Below are 24440 nucleotides of genomic sequence, written 5' to 3'. Positions count from 1 at the left end.
AGATTCTTTACTGCTGAGCCACCAGGGAAGCCCAGGTTTCACTTTGGACTTGGTTTATTGGAGTTGGATGGCAAAACGAGTTAGGAGTCAATGACCACCTGCATGTTTTAGTTCTGCCAGTGGTATAGTGGAGCTGATAAACTCTTCACCATGATGTTGCGAAAGAGAGTGAGATAGTCTGTAATTCTGTGAGATGAGCTTTTTAAAGTCTGGGTTCATCGACCAGTTTGATTTCTGGGTTCAAATGGATGCAGTAGGAGAAAAGCTAAACAGGATCCTGAGCTAAAGTATTACCAGTGACTTATCAATTCTAAAGATATTTGTAAAAAATGAAATAACCTATAGTAAAGAATTTAAATATCTGTATCGAGAAACATCATATTCTTTTTTAAAAAATAATTTTATTTATTTATTTTTGGCTGTGCTGGGTCTTTGTTGCTGCACTCTAGTTGTGTGCATGGGCTTCTCTTGTTGCAGAGTACAGGCTATAGATGCATAGGCTTTAGTAGTTGCAGCTCCAGGGTTTTAGAACACAGGATCAGTGGTTGTGTGCATGGACTTAGTTGCTTTGCATCATGTGAGATATTCCCAGATTAGGGATCAAACCCACGTCTCCTGCATTGGCAGGCAGATTCTTTACCACTGAGCCACCAGAGAAGCCCAACACCTTGAACTCTAGAGCATAAACTCTGATGCTAGATCTTTTGACTCCAGTTTGACTGGTTGCCAGATAAATAATCTCAGGTAAATTACTTAACCTCATCAAGTCTCAGTTTCATTGTCTGGGGGTTAAGGGCAAAAATAGTCATAGCATATGTTAGATGAAGCAACACATGCAAAGGGTTAGCTCAGTGACTGGACCAGAGTAGGTCCTCTATAGTGAAAGTGAAGTGAAGTCACTCAGTCGTGTCCGACTCTTTGTGACCCCATGGACTGTAGCCTACCAGGCTCCTCCGTCCATGGGATTTTCCAGGCAAGAATACTGGAGTGGGTTGCCATTTCCTTCTCCAGGATATCTTCCCAACCCAGGGATTGAACCCAGGTCTCCTGCATTGTAGGCAGATGCTTTACTGTCTGAGCCACCAGGGAAGTCCTCTATAAATGTTGTCTATTTCTCAAGCAGCAGGAGAGAGTGGTGAGAGGGTCAGGGTCTCTGCGGTTTGCCAAGATAGGGCTGAAGAAGAGGGGTGGCAGCTTGCTCTTTTTTTTTTAACTGTAGGATAGTTGCTTTGCACCTCGCTTTTCTTGCTTCCACTGCCCTGTCATAAATTGATTTTCTTGGGCAACTTTATCTGGTGATGACATTTCGGCCAAGGCCCTTTCCCATCCCAGCTTCCAGGTGGTGGGTACCAATCTTGATCAAGTATTTATTTATTAAGTGCCTACTACATGCTTACCAGTGGGCACTATGCAGGAGACACATCCACACACAGTATTAAGACATGCTCTTAAGTGAATGTCTGTGTGGGAGGACATGAATCATACACATGAGAATCTGGAGAAAATACTTTCAGTAACAGCTATCTTTATAATTGCGTGATGGGGTACAACAGTAAACAAAACAATGAAGTTCCTGCTAACAGTTTACTGAGGGCAATGTGGTAAAGCAGTCTGCCCTGCAGGGCACCCAGGCATTTTTCTTTGATTTAGTGGTGCGTGGCTATAATGACAAATAGCAGATTGACTTTCTGTGGGTTTAAGTATTGTTTTTTTAAATTCTCAGAAGACAATGCATTTCCTTATTGCCTGCTCCTGGGGAGAACTCTTACTATGCCTTCAGCATTCACTCTTAGTGCTCCATGGTCATTATGGACTCCAGTGGGAAGAGAAAGACAATGACATATTGTATAAAGTCATTCAGTAAGATGAAGAAAAGTAAGTAGGTGTAGGGTAAGAGAATAGAATGCAAGGGGTGGGGGAAGACTACCAGGTTAGACTGGTGGTCAGGAAAACTCTCTTGATATATGAATTTATATATATATATATATATATATATATATATATATACACACATATTTATGGCCATGTCAGGTAAAAAGCAGTAATTCATATTTATTAAGTAATAACTCTGTACAGAGCACTCTACTGAGGTGATGTGGTGATGTCACTGTGCAATAGAGCTTTAGAGAAGGTGCAATTGGTATGTGAAGGTATCGGGTGGAGTCACTGGAGAAAACTGAGGACTGGATTGTAGAATTGTGAATAGTCCCAGCTGGGTGTTCATGGGAAGCCCATGTCTTTTTTTCTCTTTTGGCTTCACCACAGGGCATGAGGAATCTTATTTCCCTTACCAGGGATCAAACCCATGCCAACTTATGTGGAAGCACAAGTCTTAACCACTGGACAGCCAGGAAGTCCCAGGAAGCCTACATCTTAGTACTGTTAAGTCCTGCCTAGTGTCTAGTAGAGTCATGAGCATATACTAGGCACTCAGTAAATGCTTAATTCAGCCTGGCTGCAATCTGAAAGGAATCCTGGCTGCTTTGGAGGCAGCATGCAGATGTCCTGGATGTACTAACTTCAACCAGCTCAAGAGAACATTTTGCACTCCTTTTAGTTTGCATGGCTATCAACCCCCAGGAGACCACACTTTGCCATTTATTCTATTATTATTGAATGAGTCTCTTATTTTTAAAGTCTATTTTAGCTGTTATTCATGAAATCACTTCTGCCTTCCCATACACATATTCTTTCTCCACTAGCTTTCAACTTATCTGAGTCTTTAAAATGTTTCTTGCAGGCAGCATATAGTTGGGCTTGCTTTTTAAAAATCCATTCTTCCAATATCTTCCCTTTAATGGGAGTATATAATCCATTAACCTTTAATGCAGTTATTGATATTGCATTTAATTCTGCTGCTTTATTATTTGTCTTTTAAAAAATCTCTTCTACTTCTTATTCCTCTATAAGACATGTTGATGGCTCATGATTCAGCCAGACATTTGGCCAGGGTTTTTATACAGAATTTAGGGTTTCCCCTCTCTGTATCCCTCTTTCCCAAGATTTCCCTTTCATTTTTAGCAGCTATGTTTGCCCCAAACTCTGTTCTCTGGTTCTTCAGTCCTGAAAGACTGTGGGTTTCTATTGGAGTTTTGGTGGCTCAGACAGTAAAGAATCCGCCTGCATTGTGGCAGACTGGGGTTTGATCCCTGGGTCAGGTAGATCTCCTGGAGAAGGAAATGGCAACCCACTCCAGGATTCTTGCCTGGAAAATCCCATGGACAGAGAAGCCTGGCAACTAATACACATTGAAGTTTTACCTGTTCAATTGGCCCTAAGGCTAAAAGTTGTAAATAGACAACTCACCCTATGCCATTACTTTCTTCTAAGTTTCAGAACTCCTCCAAAATCTTCCTTTTGTCTACTTTTCAGTATTTTCGGGTATATGCATGCGTGCATGCTTAGTTGCTCAGCTGTGTGCAACTAAGCAACTCTTTGTGACCTTCTGACTGTGGCCCACCAGGCTCCAGAGTCAAAGCTATGGTTTTTCTAGTAGTCATGTACAGATGTGAGAGTTGGACCATAAAAAAGACGATAAAGAAGGCTGAGTGCTGAAGAATTGATGCTTTCAAACTGTGATGCTGGAGAGGACTCTTGAGAGTCCTTTGGACTGCAAGTAGATCAAACCAGTCAATCCTAAAGGAAATCAACCCTGAATACTCATTGGAAGGAGTGATGCTGAAGAACTGACCTGATGCCAAGAACTGACTCACTGGGAAAGACCCTGATGCTGGGAAAGATTGAGGGCAGGAGGAGAAGGGGAAAACAGAGGATAAAATGGTTGGATGGCATCATCTACTCAATGGACATGAGTTTGAGCAAGCTCTGGGAGATGGAGAAGAACAGGAAAGCCTGGTGTGTTGCCGTTCATGGGGTCACAAAGAGTCAGACACAACTAAGCAACTGTATAACAACAACTATATATATATAAAACTTTCCAGAGTTGATATTTTTATCTTTGGGAGGGTCAAGTCTGGTAGGAGCTTACCAGTCTTATCAGATGTAGAAGAACTCTTTGTGATTCTTTTGCATTCCTTTTGAATCTAGTTGTCTGTTCTGTCTTTAATGTTTAGGGCTCTATGAAAAATGTCTGGTCTTTTATTGTTTTTTCCTGTTTAAGAAGTTATTTGGCAAACCACTATTCTTAAAGATTGAGTTTCACTATAGGGTGATCAGGCAGGGATTGGCCATTTTATTTCTTTTCAATTCCAAATCTCATTCCCCTCTCTCCTGTCCTGAGGACATTGAATTTTTTTAGGGAACAATCTTCTAATTTCTTACTATGGGAAATCAGCTTGGTTGCTTGCAAAGCCTAGTTGAAGAAGGGTCTCACCTTTCAGTGTTTAGACTTTTAATGAGTCCTTCCATTTTTGGTCCCAAAGCTCTACAATCTCCCAGGATCTGTTTCTCTGGAAAATAAAAATATTTCCAATTTCTGTTGGGATGATGGAAGTAGTTGCCAGACTATACAGGTTGGAGAAGCTGATCTAAGGGTCCAGCTATTCCTTATTTAAACTTTCAATCAATTATTTCACTTTTATTTTTAATATATTTATATATTTAGTTGACTGCACAGGGTCTCAGTTGTGGCACACAGTATGGCATGAGGGCTCCTGAATTGTGGCACGTGGGCTTAGTTGCCCTGCGGCATGTGGTATCTTAGCTCCCCCACCAGGGATGGGGAACCTTCAGATTCTTAACCACTGGACCACCAGGGAAGTCATAATTTTTTCACTTTTAGCTTCACCTTATCCCTGGATTCAGAGGCTTCTGGTGGCATCAGTGTTTGGGGCTTTTCTGGAGTTATATTCAACTTGGAAAAAGTCTTGTTGGCTCCTACATCCCCTCTGCCATCCCCAGGCAGTCTTGTTTTTGCTTTTCCCTTCTGCTAATTCAATTACCATCTATTCTACTTCTGTCTGCCACACTGTTACTGAAATACGTCTGTTGTGGTCTCTACTCATGGACTCTATGTCCTTTTGTGTTTGTGCTTCTTTATTCCTTTTTGCTTTCATTTGGGTGGAGTTTGGGAGGAAGGATAATGTATGTTCTCTCTTTCCTTATTAACAAAAATGAATAAAATATAAAGGACCGACTTGAGGAGAAGATATAGCTTTTCTATATTTTTTCTATATTATCTTTATAAAGACAGACTTCTCTCTTTATTCCCCTGGAGAAGGGAACAGCTACCCACTCCAGTATTCTGGCCTGGAGAATTCCATGGACTGTATAGTCCATGGGGTCGCAAATTGTCAGACACGACTGAGCACCTTTCACTTCTCTCTTTATTGCATGAGGTTGAGATCTTAACCAAGAAAAACAGGATAGGTTGCTCTTCAGCAAGAGAGTCAGGTGGAAGATGGTGGTGCTTATACATCACTTAGAATCAGAACCATAAGAAACTTTTTGAACATAAAAGATAGGTTTGTGTTTTTTTACTTTTTTATAGACATTATCTTGTAATAACTTTTAAAAAAATTGGAGCATAATTGCTTTACAATGTTGTGTTGGTTTCTGCCATACAACAATGTGTATACATAAGTATACATATGTAGGGTTTTTTTTTAAACAGAAATTTTCACACTTTTTTTAGTGGTGGTACTCATTTTTTTAAAAAAATAAAATTTTACTTGCATCACAATATATAAAACAGAAAAAAGTTGTAATTTTTTTTCCCTCCAGGCATTTAATTTTTTTCTTTTATAAAACACCTGAACTCCTTCCAAGACCTTTAGGATTCCCCAGGGCACAGATGGAAAGCCAGGGCTTTAGCAGTGATATTTTATACTGCTTTGGCCCAACCATCTCTCTGGTGTAAGTGCTTTGAGAATGTCAAGAAGCAACGCTAATGTTAATTAAACTTTATTGAGTACTTGTTGTGTTTGGGATGTATGTTATGGGCTTTGTACACAGTGTCTCATTAATTTTCACTATGATGCTCTGAAGAGGCATCATGATTATTCCCACTTTGTAGGTGAGGAAATGGAGGCCTGGAGAGTGTAAGTACTTGTTCACGGATACACAGCTAGGAAGTGGAAGAGCTGGGATTCAAACCCAGGTCTGTTCGACTTGGAACCCACTCAACGCGACGCTGGGCATGGTCTGGCGGACTTTGGCCCCCAGGAGCACCTAGAACCCTCCCTGGAGGCTGCTGCACAGTTTGTGACAAAAATATAATGATGAAATAGGTTACAACAAAAAAGCAATGCCTGTCTCTCATCCTCAGGCAAGGCCAGCTCCCAGACACCCCACCCTATTCTGCGTCAGATTCCTGCTCTCCTCCACAGGTCAAAGGTGAGTGTGACACACCTCCCTCCCACATGTCTTGCACTTCTTGTCTTCTCTTGGGCCCTGTGTGGAGAGAAAGACAGGCCTCCCTCACTTGCGTGTTCCCCCAGGTGCATGCTGTCCGACTCTGACACCTACAGCCCGGGGGACACCGGCTGCCCTCCTCCATTCGGCAAATGCTCCTGGGATTCTGCCTGCACACCAGTCTCACAGCTCGTCTGAAATGAGCAACTCTGGCCATCCCCACAGCGCCTTTCACAACTGCTACCCAGACACCAGTCACCTCATGAGCCCCCTGGACCAGTCTGTGTCTGGGGGAATTGGTTGTTCTTACCATCAGCAGCCTCTGTGCCACAGTCCTGGGTAAAGGGCTAAATACTTAGTTTACTTGTTTGTCTTCTTTTTTTTATTATTTTAAAATTAATTTTTGAGAATTTATTTATTTTTTAATTGAAGGATAATTGCTTTACAGAATTGTGTTGATTTCTTACATTACCATATGTAAAGTAGATAGAATTTGCTGTATGACTCAGGGAACTCAAACCGCGACTCTGTAACAACCTAGAGGGGTGGGATGGGGAGGGAGGTAGGAGGGAGGTTCAAGAGGGAGGGGACGTATGTTTACCTATGGCTGATTCATGTTGATGTTTGTAGATACGTAGCTTTGAAAGTCCAGCCAGGCCCTCTCCCCAGTGCTGGTAGAATGAACTGTATAGTCCTTTCCAGAAGATGGCAGTGTTGAGACACGTATCAAATACCCAGTACCCTTGGCTTTAGACGAGTTTTTAAATAACAATCCACTGAACTCAAGGTCCTCATGTGATGGAAAGCCAAAATGTGAGAAATGTAGAGGGATATTCTGGGTGAATGAGAAAGCACTCTTTGTGTTTGCAGCCTCAGCTAGACCACTCAAGTAATTTGTGAACGAACTCTCTGAAACTCACGTGTCAATTGTCTTTCAATCAGTATTCATGTATCAATCAATATTCTTTCTTGTTCCCTTCCATTCCTCCTTCCCTCTCTTTCATTTCTTCCTCTGGATCTAGAGGATGATCAAAAGAGTAAAGGCCATCAAATATTGTGACAAAATTCCATGTGAAAAACAATTTCAGGTGTAAAATGTACACTTAAATTTTAAGTATCTTCTGTCTTGTGTCTTTGGAGAAGGCAATGGCACCCCACTCTAGTACTCTTGCCTGGAAAATCCCATGGATGGAGGAGCCTGGTAGGCTGCAGTCCACGGGGTCGCTAAGAGTCGGACGACCGAGCGACTTTACTTTCACTTTTCCCTTTAATGCACTGGAGAAGGAAACGGCAACCCACTCCAGTATTCTTGCCTGGAGAATCCCAGGGACGGCGGAGCCTGGTGGGTTACCGTCTATGGGGTCACACAGAGTCGGACACGACTGAAGCGACTTAGCAGCAGCAGCAGCAGTCTTGTGTCTTGGTTTCTGCCTTTGGAAATGTTGTCAGTTTATTTTTTCAAATACATGAATCCCTGATGGATTGGATAATGGAAAACTAAGTTCAGACTAGTGGAGCTCATGGAATAGGAACTTGCTCCATCCACTCCATGTATCAACCCGGTATTACAGACCAGTAGGATGCAAGAAACTTTAACTAGAATTAGTCTGAGGAAGGTCAAGAGCAGAGTCCTGGGAAATTTAATTTGATTTAATGTGACATGGAAAGCAGAGAAAAATCCTAACCTTATTTTGGGTTCTTGATTTTAGAGTCTCATTGCCACCAACCAAGAAGAGAAAGTGCACACAGGTGCTGGAGGACTCCGGGGACTGTCATGTGTGGACCCACCACTCCAGACCCAGTGAGCCAACCCGGGGCCCCTTGCTGCCATTAAATAAGGGATTTTTTACCAGCCTTGGAGTAGCCCTAAAAATCATTTTCTCTCTCATAGAAGGGTGATGATATGCTCTGGGAGTTTATTTCTTCCTTCTATTTTCATAACTTTATTTATTTATTTATATTTTGGCTGTGCTGGGTTTTCATTGCTGTGTGGGCTTTTCTCTATTTGTGATGAGCAGGGGCTTCTCCTGTTACGGAGCACAGGCTCCAGAGTGCTTGGGCTTCAGTAGTTGTGGCTCCTGGGCTCTAGAGCATGGGTTTAGTAGTTGTGGCACATGGGCTTAATTGCTCCACAGCATGTGGGATCTTCCTGGACCAGGGATGGAACCTGTGTCTCCCGAATTGGCAGGTGGATTCTTTAACACTGAGCCACCATGGAAATCCTATTTTTTCCTTCTTGATGTAATGTTTCATGTAGTCTTAGGTGGGGTCATACAAGTGCTCCTGGGAAAAGATGCCACTGTCCCTCTCTGGCAGAGATGAAATGCTGGTCCTTTTCAGTTTTAGGGGCAGTTGTGTCTTGGAGGACCCAGGCTCCAGGCCTGGGGAGGCTGTGCAGTGTGGCAGCACCTGCAGAGCCTGCTGGTGTGCTCAGTGTTTCGTTCAATGCTTCTCAACACAGACGTGCACACAAATAACATGCTCAGGTTCAGTGCATGTGAGGTGTGGGCTGAAATTCTGCATTCCTAACAAGCGGATGCTGCTGGCTCATGGAAAGGAAATTACTGGGAGAAGCAGTACTTGAGAGGATTTCTCCAGGGGAGCAAGAAGGTAGAAAGTTGAGCTTCCTTAGCACTTGCTTCCAATCAGCAGATTCCCAGTAGATCGTTGACATTTTGTAAAATCCCCTGGAGAAGGGCATGGCAACCCACTCTAGTATTCTTGCTTGGGAAATCCCATGGACAGAGGAGCCTGGAGGGCTACAGTCCAAGAGTCAGACATGACTGAAGGGCTACAGTCCAAGAGTCAGACATGACTGAAGCGACTTAGCAGCAGCAGCAGCAGCAGCTTAGAAACACAGAACGCTAATTAAAGCCTTGTTTCTGAATAATATAGAGCTCTCCATCCACCTTCCTATGCATGGTTCGTCTAATTTCTTCAAGGATCCTTGCATACTGCCTGCTGCTTATTTATGCTTCTTAAACACAAAAAGCTGAGTAAATTTCTAGCCAGATAAGGGGACCATCTGTTCACTCTCCCACAGATGCACCAGCTCACTGAGAGTACTTTGGGTAAGTCACCCAAACCTTCCAAGAGCTTTCTCATAAGCTAGATTTCTACTCAAATTCTCCTGGCCATTTCTGTAGTAAGCTCCATCCTGTGATGATGGTCTGCAGCCTGTCCCCAGGGAGAGCGTTGATGTGTCACTCTCTCTAGAGAATAGTCATAGAGAAGTAACTGAAATGTCCCAGCACATCAGAAACCTTGCATTCCTTATTTTAATTCTATTCAACAGTCCCTGAAAAGCCTTCTAAAGATAATTGGCTCCAGATAGCAATTCCAGAATGAAAAATGAGCAGGTTCCCAGGGGAATTTAAAAAAAAAACACAAAAACCCTTAATCCAAATGCTATGCTTTCAGCAGAAGTTTTCCACTGGGGAACTCATATTTGGTGTTGCACAGACTAAGAGTTTTACAAAGGTCCTGGAGAAATGGCGTATGGGGAATGGAAGGAGGAGCTAGTCTTACAGGCAGGATTTTTGATGGGGGAAGATGTCCTAAATCAATCAGTAAGGTTTTTCTGGTAAATTTCTTCTCAGCAGTTCATGTTGATCAAGGGTTCCAAGATGCCCATTTATTGGGTTCTCAATGTAGCATTACTGGATTGCTGGAGGCGGATGTAAAAACTTGCTTAGAGAGAGAGCAGGTGTTGGGCAGGCTTCTGCCAGCTGGTTCCTGGCCCCATGTGGTCTGGACCCCGAATATGAGAGGATTCCTGGTCCTGTCTGACGAAATTTCTAAATATAAGAGAGCCGATGGCCCTATATGGCTTAAACTTCAAATGCATGAGTGTTTTTTAACCCCCGAGTCACGGTCATTAGTCCACAGAGAAAGAATTTCCAGTGTAGAATCAGGAAAAGTACCTGTCTCGTGTCTCCAGGAATCATGGACTTTTCAAGCCTGACTTTCTTGATTATCAAATGAGAATCATGATTTCTATTTCACCAAGAGTTTTAAAAAAAAAGTAATATAGGGACTTCCCTGGTGGTCCAGTGGTTGAGACTGCACTTCTGCTGCAGGGGGCGCAGGTTTGATTGGGAAACTAAGATCGCACATGCAGCACAGCAAAAAAAAAAAAAAAAGTAAAGTAAAAGAAAATATTTTGAAAGACATTCAGATGCAAGCTGTGAGTTTTCTCCCCAAAGTTGAGACTTTGCTGCCTTCACACTTCTGCTTCTCTCTTCTGTTACATTTGTCAAGACTTCCCCAGGGCAGCATGAAGAGAAATTTTGAATCCATCTGTTCCAGGTAACAGTTGTGACACTGAGCAAGTGTTTCAGGTCTTTGAACCGCAATTTCTACATTTGTTAAATGGGATTAAGAACCCTTACCTTGTAATCACTTTATAAATCTCTTTGGCTACATCTACTGAAACATATCCAATGGCCCAGTGATTCCCCTTCTAGGTAGGAATACACTGAACAGAAGTATATACATTTGCCCACTAACAGACAGTCCCCACAGACATTCATACTAGCATTAGTTATAATAACCACAAATGGAATACTATACAGCAAGAAAACCGAACGAACTACTATCATTTGCAACAATGATGAACGATCTCTTAAGCATTGTTGGTTAAAAGAAGCCAATACGTAAGAGTACATATGATATTACACAGTTTCTATAAACTTCTCTATGGTATTGGATCAGAATAGTGATTATTCTTGAGCAAGAGAAAGTAGTAACCAGAAGAGGGCATGAGTGTGTTTTCTAGAGTGCTGAAAGTATCCTATTTCTTGATCTAGAGGTAGTTACCCAGTATAACTCATTTTATTAAAAAGTATCAAATTGTGTACTTATGATCTGTGCACTCTTTTTCATGAATATTATACTTCAATAAGGGCTTCCTGGGTGGCACTAGTAGTAAAGAACCCCCTGCCCCCTGCCTACCCTCCCTATCAGCACCTAGAGGGATAGAGCTGACCTTTGACTGTTTCCCCTGTCACCTTACTGCCATACTTGAGTAGGAAAGGGTCTGAGTTAGCAGGTATTCACTCAGGCCCACAACATGATTTCACATCAGGCAGAGTTACCATGGAGGCCAAGAAACAAGTATTTGCTAAGGCTTCTTAGGAATAACTGAGTCACTGAGAAAAACGAGTACATGTGGTAATGACAGTGCTGCTAATACTAACCAAAGGCACCATTGTTTAAACTCTCACTGGAGGCAGACACTGTGGTAAACACTTACAGACATGACTCATTGAATTCCTTCAACAGTCCTGGGAGGCATCATATTGTTACATTTTGCAGGTGAAGCAGCTGAAGCCTAGAGACGTTAGACCACTTCCTAACTGGCCAGTAAATGTAGAGTTGTGATCAAACCCAGTTCCATATGGTTCCAAACTCCAAGCTCTTGAACTTCCTTTATCCTCTATCCACTGCAGGGGGGAGAAAGGAAAGATGGAAGAACTAGTTTCTCCCTCTCTTTGAACTTGGTCTAAACAGGAGAACCACGGAAGGTTTTTTATTTGTTTTGAAAAGTTTAAGACAGGTAAGTTTTGGAGGAGTGAGGACATGAAGAACTCCGAGCATTGCTGACCTTATGTATTCTTAGCTGGGAAAAAGTTTTTCAGGATTTTGAGAAAATCCTTTTCCGAAATGGTTGTATACAAAACTCAAAAATAGATGTTCTGCTTAGGTGACGTATAATAGTCAAATCTCAAGAAAAACACAGTTTCTGGGACATTTGGGATACAAAGTAAACTGAGGTAGCTCTGCTATTTATTTAAGAAGTCGTCAATAGAAGTATAAAGACAGACAGAACAGTGAGTAGGCTAAGTGCACGTTGTATAGAAGGTGGTGTCATAGCCTGAGTTGTTGCTCATAGGCATCACCAGTTTTTATGTACACACACTATTTCCCTTCCACTCCTGGTATGAGGCATGAGTGACGGTAGGGAGCTCACAGAAAAGGGAAACAGCAAACATCTTAATAGGATTTACATAAAATTTTTTTGTGGTTGAATCACAAGTTTTGGAGGCATACTCAAATTAGACAAACAACTTGCAAGGATTATGCAAAACTAGAAGCTTGCACATGCAAAATTGCTGTTATTGGACCATTTTTGGTATACAAAAGAAGCAGTTTCATATAGTTAATACTAACTTCTAACAAAGTATTCTCTGCTAATTTATCTTGGTTTTAATATTAGCTTCTGAAAGTGCTTTCACTTGTGTTATGATATTCTCTCTGCTTGTGTGTTGTTGCAAGATGCGCAGGACACCTGTTTTAATTTCTGTTTTGCAGTTGAGGGAAGTAAGACACTAAGCGAATAAATAACTTAAAAAAAGCTAGACCACAGAATCTTGGTGTCACAAGGGACCTGTAACAAATTAGAGTGTATTGGTTGTAAAGAGCAAAAACAAAGAAGCAAAGGACAAAATCAATTAAAAAAAAACACCTCAAACTGCCTGATGCAGCAACCAAACAAAAAATCAAAACGGGGGGCTTTATAGGCTCCTGTAACCCAAGATTTAGTACTGGATGCCAGAACACAAACTATGCCGTTGGGACTGGGGTGTGTTCATTCTCAACTGCACCTTCTGCTGTGCCGGTTCATTTCCCGACAGGCTTTTCTCTCTTGTCCCAAAATGGCGCCAGCAGTTTTGGGGGATGTGTCTTAGATTCAAACCTCATGAAAACAGTCAGCATCTTTGAACCCGTCTTCCCTAAAGTACAGAGACCCACTTTTCTTGGATTGAATTAGGCCATGTATGTACAATTACTGATGCAAATAGTGAATGCTGTAGTTCTGTTGATTAAGCCTGGGTTCCCTACCCTCTTCAGGCTGGGAATGGACTTCACTCGAACTGCATCTCTTTGGGCTGGGAATGGAATTCACTAGAACCAGAGAGACTGGGAGTGCAGAGATGCCATATCGGAAGTAGAGTAGATAGATACTGAGGGCAACGTTTCCAACAAGTGCTCACCTTGGCACCTTAGAATCACTGACCCCAGCTGCTCAATTTACAGACGAGGAAACAAACCTAGCCACGTGCCCCCTGCTTCCCAACACTTGTCATTCTCCACAGGGTCCCTCTGCCTCACACGTGGATTATACATTCGCTCCATGCAGCTGTCTGTGAGTCTAGGAGAAACAGCCTCAGAGGGAAGATCTAACATACCAATTTCTTTGCAGTGACAGGTAGGAGTCACAGCATCGAAGTGCAAGACCTCGACAGTGAGAGACAGAACATGATGCTTGCGGACCAGCCCTCTCCTGCTTTGAAGTGGCAGCCATACCGAAGTGTTCCTTGGCATAGCTTATTAAACAGTCAATATGAAAAACTGTAAGTGGCCTTAGGAACCGCTATGGTTGACTGGAGAGCAAGGCACCGCTAATCCTATGGTTGGCTGGGGAGCAAGGCAGTGCTAACTCTCAAGACTAAATCCAAGTATTTGGGCTTTGATGCTACCTCTGATCAAATGGAATTTGTCAGTGAGAAAGTGTGTCTTACTCCTTATGTTTTGCATTTTGACAAAAACAGTTGGGACATGAGTTTTGGTCTTCAAGAATCCAGGTTTGTAATTCTAACTCATAGTTTACCCACTAAATGATGGAGGAAGAGGGAATCTTTTTGACATCATATGCCAAGTTTAAACTAAAACAAATGGAGATTTCCCAAATCACTAATACTTAACCCTGCAGTCAATTAAAAATTTCATAGAATTATTTTGGGGGGCATATTAAATTGTTAGCTCCCCCAGCATCGATGTTGCAATTCAGTACTGTCAGTTTATTGTCAATATAGCCTGTAGTGATCATAGTTGAGGGTGGCTTTATATTGAGACTGAAATCAAACCATACAAAATATTCTTAAACTAGAAAATTTTCATCCTATTCTTATGACATTATAGTTTCAAGAAATAAATGTAGACTTATGCACTATTGCTCTTAAAGATCCTTTAAGCCTTCTCTTTATTCCTTAGGATATAATTTACTTACCCAGCTCTTCTAGAATTTTCACTGATTGTAAATGCATTCTTGAAACACTAAAGTGTGTTAATGGGTAAAGAATATGATTTTCAATTAATAAATATAGTATGAAATGAGAAATGTGGGGCTACAAACTTGAGGGTCTTCAAGGTATTTTTCAAACTCCAAATAATTTTTTATTTTTTATATGTTTATTGGAGTATAGTTGCTTATAGTTTCAATTGTACAGCAAAGTAAATCAGCTGTTCTTATACATCTATCCCCTCTTCTTTGGATTTCCTTCCTGTTCAGGTCACCAAAGAGTATTGACTAGAGTTCCCTGTGCTATACAGTACGTTCTCATGAGTTATCTATGTTATACATAGTGTCAGTAGTGTATATATGTTAATCCCAATAGTTTTTTAAGAGCAAAACTTATCACTTGGAATTTTATGTTGGATGAACTAGAAGGAAGAAATCTTTTCCTTAAAATCTGAGGAGTTAGACTTTGTGACTCAATGTGTTTAACAGGAGACAAAAAGAAGCAAGTTGCTAGTTGTATCACTGAAATGTCACAACTTGTATCTTTGCTGCTGTGGGCAATAGGGAAAGAAAAGAAGGATCCAAAGGTCCTGGTTTTGAGTCAGACTTCATTTAATGGTTTTGGGGCAGTTGTTCCATATAGGATATTATGTATGAGTACCCAGGTATGAAAGTGTCACACACAAGCACAGTATTTTAATCGAAACCTGCAATGCTTCCTAGTCTGTAATGTATCTGAGTTGATCAAGTTTTCAAGGAAACTGTTATCTCTTTTCTTACCTGAGTAGATTTTTTTAAGTTTATCTGAGCAGTCAATCTGTGCTTCACTGATCTGGAAAAAAAAAAGATACATGAATAGTATCAACTCAAAGATGTAGAGGCAGATTTATTTTGAATGCTTAGCCATAATTCACTTTTTCTTAAGCAAAAAAGATAGGCAATATTCATCTGGATTAGAACTCAGGAGGTCTTGAATTCACTACTCACATCACTGAGACAGAAAATCACTTGCCTCTGCTTAGATTAGTAGATCTAACTCACTACAAAAGCATAATTTTTCTAAATAACCTGAAAGTTATAAAGTTAGGGGATTAAAATTTTATTACATATTTTGAATAATATTTACAACTTGTGTTAAAAGACCTTTAAGAAGGCCAGTTTAGTTGATTTTATAATTAACTTTTGATATCAAAAGCAGAATCGGTACTCTTAGGTAAATAGAATAGTTTTTATAACCAGACATTTTTTTAAGATTCAGAATGCTCTTCAACTGTAAATTTTTATGGGTTGATACAGTGTCTGCTTACAGCTATCTTTAAATTTCAGGCTAATGCTCATATCTGAGCTGCAAATCTTACCTTTTTTCTTCAGAGTTTTTGACATTGAAACATTGAAGATCACACACAAAAATAGTTCCTTTGTTTTTTTTTCCTTAATCAAAACTGTTCTTACTACCCTCTGTAGTAAAATCTATGCAATTCAATCCATCTAGCATTTTGACAAGCAAATTACAGAAACCTGAGTCAATATAAAGTCCCAGATGCCTTAAAATACGTGCTTTTCATCAAACCCCTCATTCAATGGATTCTCCCACTGCTGCTGGAATGCACTGTGATTGTGGGGCCTTTGATCAGTTCCTGCTCCTGTTCAGTCACTCAGTCCTGTCTGACTCTTTGCGCTGCTCTGAGCCCCCCAGGCTCCTCTGTCCATGGAGTTCTCTGGGCAAGAATACTGGAGTGAGTTGTCACCTCCTCCTCCTGGGGATCTTCTCCACCCAGGGATAGAACACGTGTCTCCTGAGTCTCCTGTATTGGCAGGCAGATTCTTTACCACTGTGCCACCTGAGAAGACTTTGAGGGTAATCAGTCCTAGTGCCTTGATCCATTGGTGAGGTGCTTAACTTGCCAAGAACATGGATACTCTTTTCCCAAGAGACCCATTCATATGTCGGTCACTGAAATTAGAAGAAAATTTAGAAAGTCTGTATTGTTCATTAAATGGCAGCCATCCAGACTGAGATCCCAGGAAGCAAAGAGCCACGTAGTAGCAGAGAGCTAGCAAAGCAGGAAGCACTGCCATCTCTGTGTGTTGTTCTAGGAAGGAGCTCTTTTCCTGAGGAACATTTAGGAAACGTGATGCATTAAAAATTATGTTCCATATCTACAACACACACAGAAAAAATTACCAAAATTTTCAACTTTTATGTTCTCTTCTCTACTTGATAATGTTGCATGTTTAATAGCTTTTATGTTTATTAACATTAAAAAGTATTTAATCAAGCATATAATATACAAGGGCTTCCCAGGATTTACCCATGTAGTGGTAAAGAACCCACCTGCGGGACATAAGAGATGTGGATTTGATCCCTGGGTTGGGAAGATCCCTTGGTGGAGGGCATGGCAACCCACTCCAGTATTCTGGCCTGGGGAATTCCACGGACAGAGAAGCCTGGCGAGCTATAGTCCATAGAGTCGAAGAGAGTCAGACACTACTGCAGCAAGTTAGCATGTATGTATATGTAAAGTATAGCTCTTGAAAATGATTTGATAAAACAAATAAAGCAAGAGTCTGGTTAGCTACCACACCATCATCCTATTATTTTTTTTCTGCAGAAGTAAACAACGTAGTAGGTATTCAGTGCTGTGATCAGATCAGAAGGATAAAAAGGAAATGACCATACTTTAGTGAAAACATGTTTTCAGTCAGTGGTTTGACTGGCTCTGGTTAATCTGGTTGAAAGCTATTCCTGGTAGTTTTGACCAGTCTGCTTTTTTTTTTCATATGACTACCAGGAAGCTGAGTAGTCATTCATCTGAGGGACTATTTGAGTGTGGTGATGCTGATGAAATTAGAGATTTTTTTTAAGAAGGAAAAAAATGAATTCTATCCCAGATATTTGATATGTCTGAGTAATATAGTAACTTCTCAACTTCTAACCAAGGTCTTTCTATTGTATAGTGGAGTCAAATTAGAAATCTAGGAAACACAAAGTGAAAGGGCAGGCTGAGGAGACAATGATTCCACTTGCCAAGAATTGTACTTCTTTCTCATGAAGAAAAAAAGCTGTGAGATAGCCAGCTGTGTTCTGAAATACCATTTTCATTTCCTTGGTGAAAATTAACAAAATTGATTAAATATAGCAAGAGGGCTTCCCTGGTGGCTCAGTTGGTAAAGAGTCTGCCTGCAATGCAGGAGACCCGGGGTCAATTCCCTGGAGAAGGGAGTGGCAACCCACTCTAGTATTCTTCCCTGGAGAATTCCATGGACAGAAGAGCCTGGCAGGCTACAGTCCATGGGATTGCAAACAGTTGGACATGACTGAGTGACTAACACTTTCACATTTTTCAGAAATAGGAAAAGATACTTTCCAAAATGTATTTTCCCAAAATGTTTGTATAATTAATATTGTTCATGAAAGAAAATGTGTAGAAAATATTTGTAAGACTGGTTTCTTGCTTCCACTTTTCATAGACCCGATGTAGGCTATCGAGTCGTCACAGACAAAGGATTTAATTTTTCACCAGCAGATGAAGCTTTTGTTTGCCAAAAGAAGAACCATTTTCAGATCACCATCCATATTCAAGTTTGGGGAAGTCCAAAATTTGTCAAAACCCAAATGGGCCTAAAGCCAATAGAAATGTTTTACTTGAAACCTTTTGGGGTTAAGGTAAGTCTTTTATTTAGTTTCATCTCATTCAGCCAACATTTAGTAAGTGTTCCAGTTGTCTGTTGCTACGTAACCATCTATCCCGAAACTTAGCAACTGAAAATAATAACACTCATTGGTTTGGATCAAAAATCTGCTGCTTGGTCAGGGCTTGGCTCTACTCAGGAGTCATTAGCTGGATCCAGTTTCCGGGATGGCTCACTTGAATGTCTGTCAAGTCTGTGCTGGCCATTAACCAGGAACTCAAAGAGGGCTGTAGCTGGGAGGCCTTGGGCTCTTCTCCATGTAGACCTCTCTGTGGGACAGCTTGTGCTTCCTCACAGCATGGTGGATGGGGTCTAAGAATAAATACTTCAAAACATAGGAAATAGAAGCTGCCAATTCAGAATCTGGCAGAACATTACTTCAAACTACAGCTTTAAAGTTTTTAGTGTATAAATCTTGAACTTCCTTTGCTGAGTGTAATTAGTTTATTATTTTTGAGGCTGGTGTGTTTCCATATGCAGTTGGTTCATAGTTTTCACCAAATTCTCAAAGGAGTCTGTAACTTAAAAAAGCTAAGGAACCACTAATCTAGTCTATGCTCCCTCTTTCCCAGTTAACAGAGGGGAAACTGAGGCCCAGGAAAGTCACACCATTCATCCAAAATAGTAAACAATAAAGCTGGGATTAGAATGCAGATAGGATGACTTCTGAGTGGTCAACAAGTATTTATTGCATTATTACCTCAGATCCAGCTCTTAGGGTGAGGATATCCATTATCTGCATATATTTTTTTCTGATCACTAACCTGGGCTCAGGCACTGAGTCTCCCAAAGTGGCACTTTACCACTAGTGGCGCTTCACCACTAAACACATCAGCTGCTCTTGCTCCAAACCAAGCTCTTAAATAAAACCAATGCAAACCGAATCAAAATAAAATAAACAGCAAACAAACAATAATAAAACATATATTTCTGATTATGGAAGTGATATGAGTCCATTGTGGACATTATGGAATATAATAGAAAAGTATGAAAGAAGAGAAAAAATTCATTCATACTTGGGATCCACAATTTAGTAACTTAATTTTTCCTTATTTTTTCTGTTATTAAAATTAATCTCATATAGATAATATTATATTGTGGAAATAGCATTATATAATTAAAGACTATAAAATATTTACAAAGATGGTATGGTTTTCCATTATATCAAGATACCATATTAATTCCTGTATTATTGTAAATTTTTTATTGTTAATAAAACTGCAGTGAACATCCAGGCATATTCATTTTTGTATGAGAATAAATTCTAGAATAGGCATTGCACATTGAACATATGATCAGTATTAAAATTCTTGATGTTGGTTGCCTAATTGCTTTCCGGAAAGATAGTGACTATGCAAATACCTACAAGTCATAGGGCAGATACCAGCAGACACTTTCTACTCTTCACTAATAACAAGAAGACTTTGTAGCAACAATTGAATACATGTCATTTCCTATGTTTTATTTATTTTTACTGTTTATTGTTATTTCTTATTAATAAGCTCTGAAAGGGCTGAGATTTCTGTTAGTTTTTTCTCCTCACCTCTGTTGCCTAATGCAATGCCTGGTTCAAAGCAGGTGCTCAACAAGTATGTATGAAATGAACGAATAAAAGAATGAATGAATGAATGAGTGCATGTATCTGTTGAGCTGCCTTGGTCTTGTGTTTTGGGGATTTCCTAATAGCTCAGTTGGTAAAGAATCCACCTGCAATACAGGAGACCCTGGTTCAATCCCTGGGTCGGGAAGATCCATAGTCTGCTCTATACTCCCTGTTTACCTGAAGTTGTCTCTTGTCTTGTGTTTTCTTTGTTTAGCTCATCAGGTATTCGTTTCTTTTCTCACCAATAGCACACTGCTTTAAGGTCAGGGTCCTTGTCTTACACATTCTTTCAGTGACTTGTGCCTCTTGCCAAGCGCTTAACAGAATGCCTTGGGAAATTTTTTAAGTAATCGAAAATTATTTACTGATGAATGTTTTAATTTATAAAGAAATTAATTATGAAGTAATTACCTTTTGTTATTCTACATAGGTAGAAGCCACCAATCAAATAATTGCTATTGAACAGTCCCAAGCAGACAGAAGCAAAAAGATCTTCAGTCCTGTTAAGTAAGAACTTCTTTTCTGAATTCTCTTGTGAACATATTTTGGGAAGAAAATCTTTTGCCAAATTTATTTTATTTTAAAAGAATTCCATGATACAGACTAAATTAGTAATAATATGTTAATATTATGAACACATGCTTATCAACAAAAGTAGGTAAAATATATTGAAATAATTGCAAAAACATCTGTATAAAATCTGTATAAAAGATGGCCCATCTTTTAGGCCATCATTATTTACAGAATATTTATTACTGACAACCTTGCTAACAACTTTGGTTCCTTGAGACAGATTATAATTAGATCTTTCTTTTAATTTTTCATTTAAATCAGCATGCTACTGAATGAATTGATTTTAAGGTTCTGGATCCATGCTGTGCTTATAATTCATTTATCTTGTTTCTTAAAGCAATGCTGTTAGATTGCTTAATGAGACCTAAAATAGAAAGAATGCAGGGAACTTCCCCAGTGGTCCAGTGGCTAAGACCCTGTGCTCCCAATGCAGGGGGCCTGGGTTCAATTTCTGGTCAGGAAACTAGGTCCACATGTCACTACTAAGATCCTGTGCAGCCCAAGAAATAAATAAATGAAAATAATATTTCAAAAAAAGAAAGCCACAGGTCTGGGATCATCCAAAACAATATGGTGGACCATGCCATATGAAATGAATGAGACTTGCTTTTTGACTGATTGGTGGGGATGATTTGACCCTGAGTCAGTCCTATTTGGGGAAGAAGATGGTGCTAGAGCCTGGACAGACCAGGTGTGAACTCAGCCTGAAGCTCAAGCGTGTACAGACAGCTCTGAACTTGCCTGGTACATCTGGTTTTCCCTCGCTGGGAGGCTGTGTGTGGTCTACCTTAGGAGCAGGCAGCTTCCCACAACCAGGTCTGCTGCTGCTGCTGCTAAGTCGCCTGAGTCGTGTCCGACCCTGTGCGACCCCATAGACGGCAGCCCACCAGGCTCCGCCGTCCCTGGGATTCTCCAGGCAAGAATACTGGAGTGGGTTGCCATTTCCTTCTCCAGTGCATGAAAGGGAAAAGTGAAAGTGAAGTCGCTCAGTCGTGTCCGACTCTTAGCGACCCCATGGACTGTAGCCTACCAGGCTCCTCCATCCATGGGATTTTCCAGGCAAGAGTACTGGAGTGGGGTGCCATTGCCTTCTCCGCACAACCAGGTCAGGAGAGGGCAAATACGTGAAGGAGATGCGAAGGAGTTCACCAGGTACCTAGAGGAACTGCTTTTGTCAGGAGGAGAGCACTATAGCAACAGTGACACAGGTGACAGGGCTTCTCTCCTGTTATCGAGATCAAAGAGCCCCACTGTAGGAGCATATAGCCCTTCCGAGTCAGGTACTCTGGACTTGAACTGCTGCTGAGTGAGCATTTCTAACCATTCAACGATATTAAAAGACACTTTCTCCTTGGAGGAAAAGCTATGACAAACCTAGACAGCGTATTAAAAAGCAGAGACATCACTTTGCTGACCAAGGTCCATATAGTTAAAGCTATGGTTTTTCCAATAGCTATGTATGGATGTGAGAGCTGGACCATAAAGAAGGCTGAGCACCAGTGTTGCTGGAGAAGACTCTTGAGAGTCCCTTGAACTGCAAGGAAATCAAACCAGTCAATCCTAAAGGAAATCAACCCTGAATATTCATTGGAAGGACTGATGCTGAAACTCCAATACTTTGGCCACCTGGTGTGAAGAGCTGACTCATTGGAAAAGACCCTGATGCTGGCAAAGATTGAGGGCGGGAGGAGAAAGGGACGACAGAGGATAACATGGTTGCAGGGCATCACTGACTCAAAGGATGTGAATTTGAGCAAACTCCAGGAGATTGTGAAGGACAGAAGCCTGGTGTGCTGCAATCCATGGGGCTCCAAAGAGTTGGACATGGCTTAGTGACTGAACAAAGAGTAACTCCCTGGCAGCCATTCCTGACCAGGCTGTAGGTACTATATCAAAAATCAGGGTCCTCCACAGTGTGATAAGAATGGGGGACTAAACATACCTCAGAATCTAAGAATGAATCAGATATGATCAAGAACTATGTTCTCTTACAGTCTCTTGGTATTTTTGCTGTTTGCTTTAGAATCGACCTGCTGGCCGACCAGGTCACCAAAGTAACTCTGGGCCGGTTACACTTCAGCGAAACCACAGCAAATAACATGAGAAAGAAGGGGAAGCCCAACCCTGACCAGAGGTACTGGCGTGGTGTGTATGCCTCGGGGAGGGGGTAGCTGGTTATGCTACCTGACAGCCCAGGGCCCCCAGAGGCCCCTCTGATCCCCTTGGCCTCCCTCAGCTGCTTTCCTCCCTTCTCTGACTCTGTCTGTTGCCACATTTCATTTACCCTTAGACAATCAAAAAAGGCTACAGCAGAGCTTCAGAGCTCAGGTCATTAAAGTAGTGACCAGCACACAGAATTCGAGAAATGCCATCAATCTTCAGCCCTCAGCCAGTCACAAGACATGAACATGTCCTTCTTCCATCCTCACACCCTGCGATGCCTCCTCTCCTGCCCAGCCTCCAGGTGGCTTGTTTTCATTCTCCCCGTGATCCTTCTGCAGGGGTCCCCAACCACCCAGATCTAATGCCTGATGATTTGGGGTGGAGCTGATGTGATAATGATAGAAATAAAGTGCACAATAAATATAATGCACTTGAATCTTCCTGAAATCATGCCCCTTCCACCCCAGTCAGTGGAAAAATTGTCTTCCATGAAACTGGCCCTTTGTGCCAAGAAGGTTGGGGACAGCTGCATCTAGAGGGACCATGTGTTCATGTCTTGTGACTGGCTGAGGGCTGAAGATTGATGGCATTTCTCAAATTCTGTGTGCTGGTCACTACTTTAATGACCTGAGCTCTGAAGCTCTGCTGTAGCCTTTTTTGATTGAACATACATTTGCATTAATGATTTACACCTGTGATTCTCAGAATGTGCTCCCAGGACACTTATTAGAGGTAGAAGTTGTTGGGACTCACTAAAAACCTACCTGATCAAAAACTTGGGGTGAGGTCCAGCAGTCTATATTTTAACAAGCCCCTCACCCCCAAGTGATTTGATGCATGCTCAAGTTTAGGAACCACTGATTTTAGAACAAAGGTTTTGGAGCTGGAGGGAATTGAGTTTGACTATTTGATACTGCCGTTTACCAGCTGGGTGACCTTGAGCATGGAACTTAACCTCCCTGAGATTCATTTTCCTATTCTGTAAAAATGGTTCAATACCCATATCCTTCTCCAATAAGATTGTTTTGGGGTTCTAAATGAAATAATGTAGATAACTTCTTAGCCCAGAACATGGCACATTTTGAGCACTCAGTGGATGATAGCTAGTTATTATCATCATTGTAACAGTTATTACTATTATTGACGTACTTTAGTTACAGGGGAGAAGTCTTACTCCCTAAGGATTAGAGACTGTTTAGAGTGCTACAGAAGAAGTTGGCAAAGTTTTTTCTTTTTTAATGTAATTCTTAAAGTAAATGCTTTTCTGATAGGGATAGTTTATATTTTGACTTTCAAGAAATGGTCTAATAAGGACCTACTGTATAGCACAGGGAACTCTATTCAATACTCTGTAATGATCTATGTGAGAAAAGAATCTAAAAAAGAGTGGACATATATATAAGAGATTCACTTTCCTGTATAGAAGAAACTAACTTCAATAAAAAGTTTTAAAAATGCATCATACTTCTTTAAAAAAAAGAGGAAGAAAGGGTCTAATCTTAAAAATGTCTCACCAGTGGTACACATGAAGAAGCAGTTAAAATAGTGAGGAAGATTGCCTTGATAATAATCAGAAGAGAGGGTTCTGGTTTTTGACTGAAGTCATGACTGGAGGCTATGAAAGGTGCAGGTTACGTGACCAAGAGCAGATCAGGATGGGAAGGAACCTATGTGGCTGGGCGAGCCCTGCGGGGTCACCCCCCCCCCGCCCCCCACCTTATGGCCTAGGATGTGTCCTTGGATGGCTCTGGACAAAGGCACCTCTAAGGTGACTTTTTGTTGTGCATGTGTGTGAGAGCAGTGCTGTGCTGAGGGCCCAGGGATGCAGCAGGGTAAGGCCTGCACCAGGCCAGCACTGATGGGCCAAGCCCAGTTTGCCCAGCAATTGCTGTTGTGGGCGTGCAAAACAGCACACTCATTCCTCAAGCTGAGTGAAAGGCAGACCCAGAACAACAGTGAGTGAACCAACTCCTCTGGTTTCACAGGAGGGGAAACTTAGAGTGGAAGAGAAAATCTTTAAATATGTGAACTCATCTGGGTAAATTCTCTGTTAATTAATCAATTTGATGGCAC

The 24440-nt window shown here is 41.2% G+C and overlaps 1 protein-coding gene across 1 annotated transcript in view; it reads left to right on the top strand.

Annotated features, from left to right (window-relative positions):
• Positions 1-24440, top strand: part of MYRFL (myelin regulatory factor like) — a 117587-nt gene that overhangs the window by 30828 nt on the left and 62319 nt on the right. The window contains exons 3-9 of the mRNA XM_081589713.1: positions 6227-6294; positions 6399-6651; positions 8022-8113; positions 13517-13667; positions 17807-18002; positions 20062-20138; positions 22228-22338. Of these exons, the coding sequence (XP_081445839.1) occupies positions 6227-6294; positions 6399-6651; positions 8022-8113; positions 13517-13667; positions 17807-18002; positions 20062-20138; positions 22228-22338 (948 nt within the window). The remainder of the gene's footprint in view (positions 1-6226; positions 6295-6398; positions 6652-8021; positions 8114-13516; positions 13668-17806; positions 18003-20061; positions 20139-22227; positions 22339-24440) is intronic.

This window comes from Giraffa tippelskirchi, chromosome 4, assembly GCF_054371585.1.
Source record: "Giraffa tippelskirchi isolate mGirTip1 chromosome 4, T2T-mGirTip1v1.2.pri, whole genome shotgun sequence".
In the NCBI taxonomy this organism is placed as follows: Eukaryota; Metazoa; Chordata; class Mammalia; order Artiodactyla; family Giraffidae; genus Giraffa; species Giraffa tippelskirchi.
The sequence above is the reverse complement of the archived record's forward strand: the minus strand, read 5'-3'. Positions and strand labels throughout refer to the sequence as shown.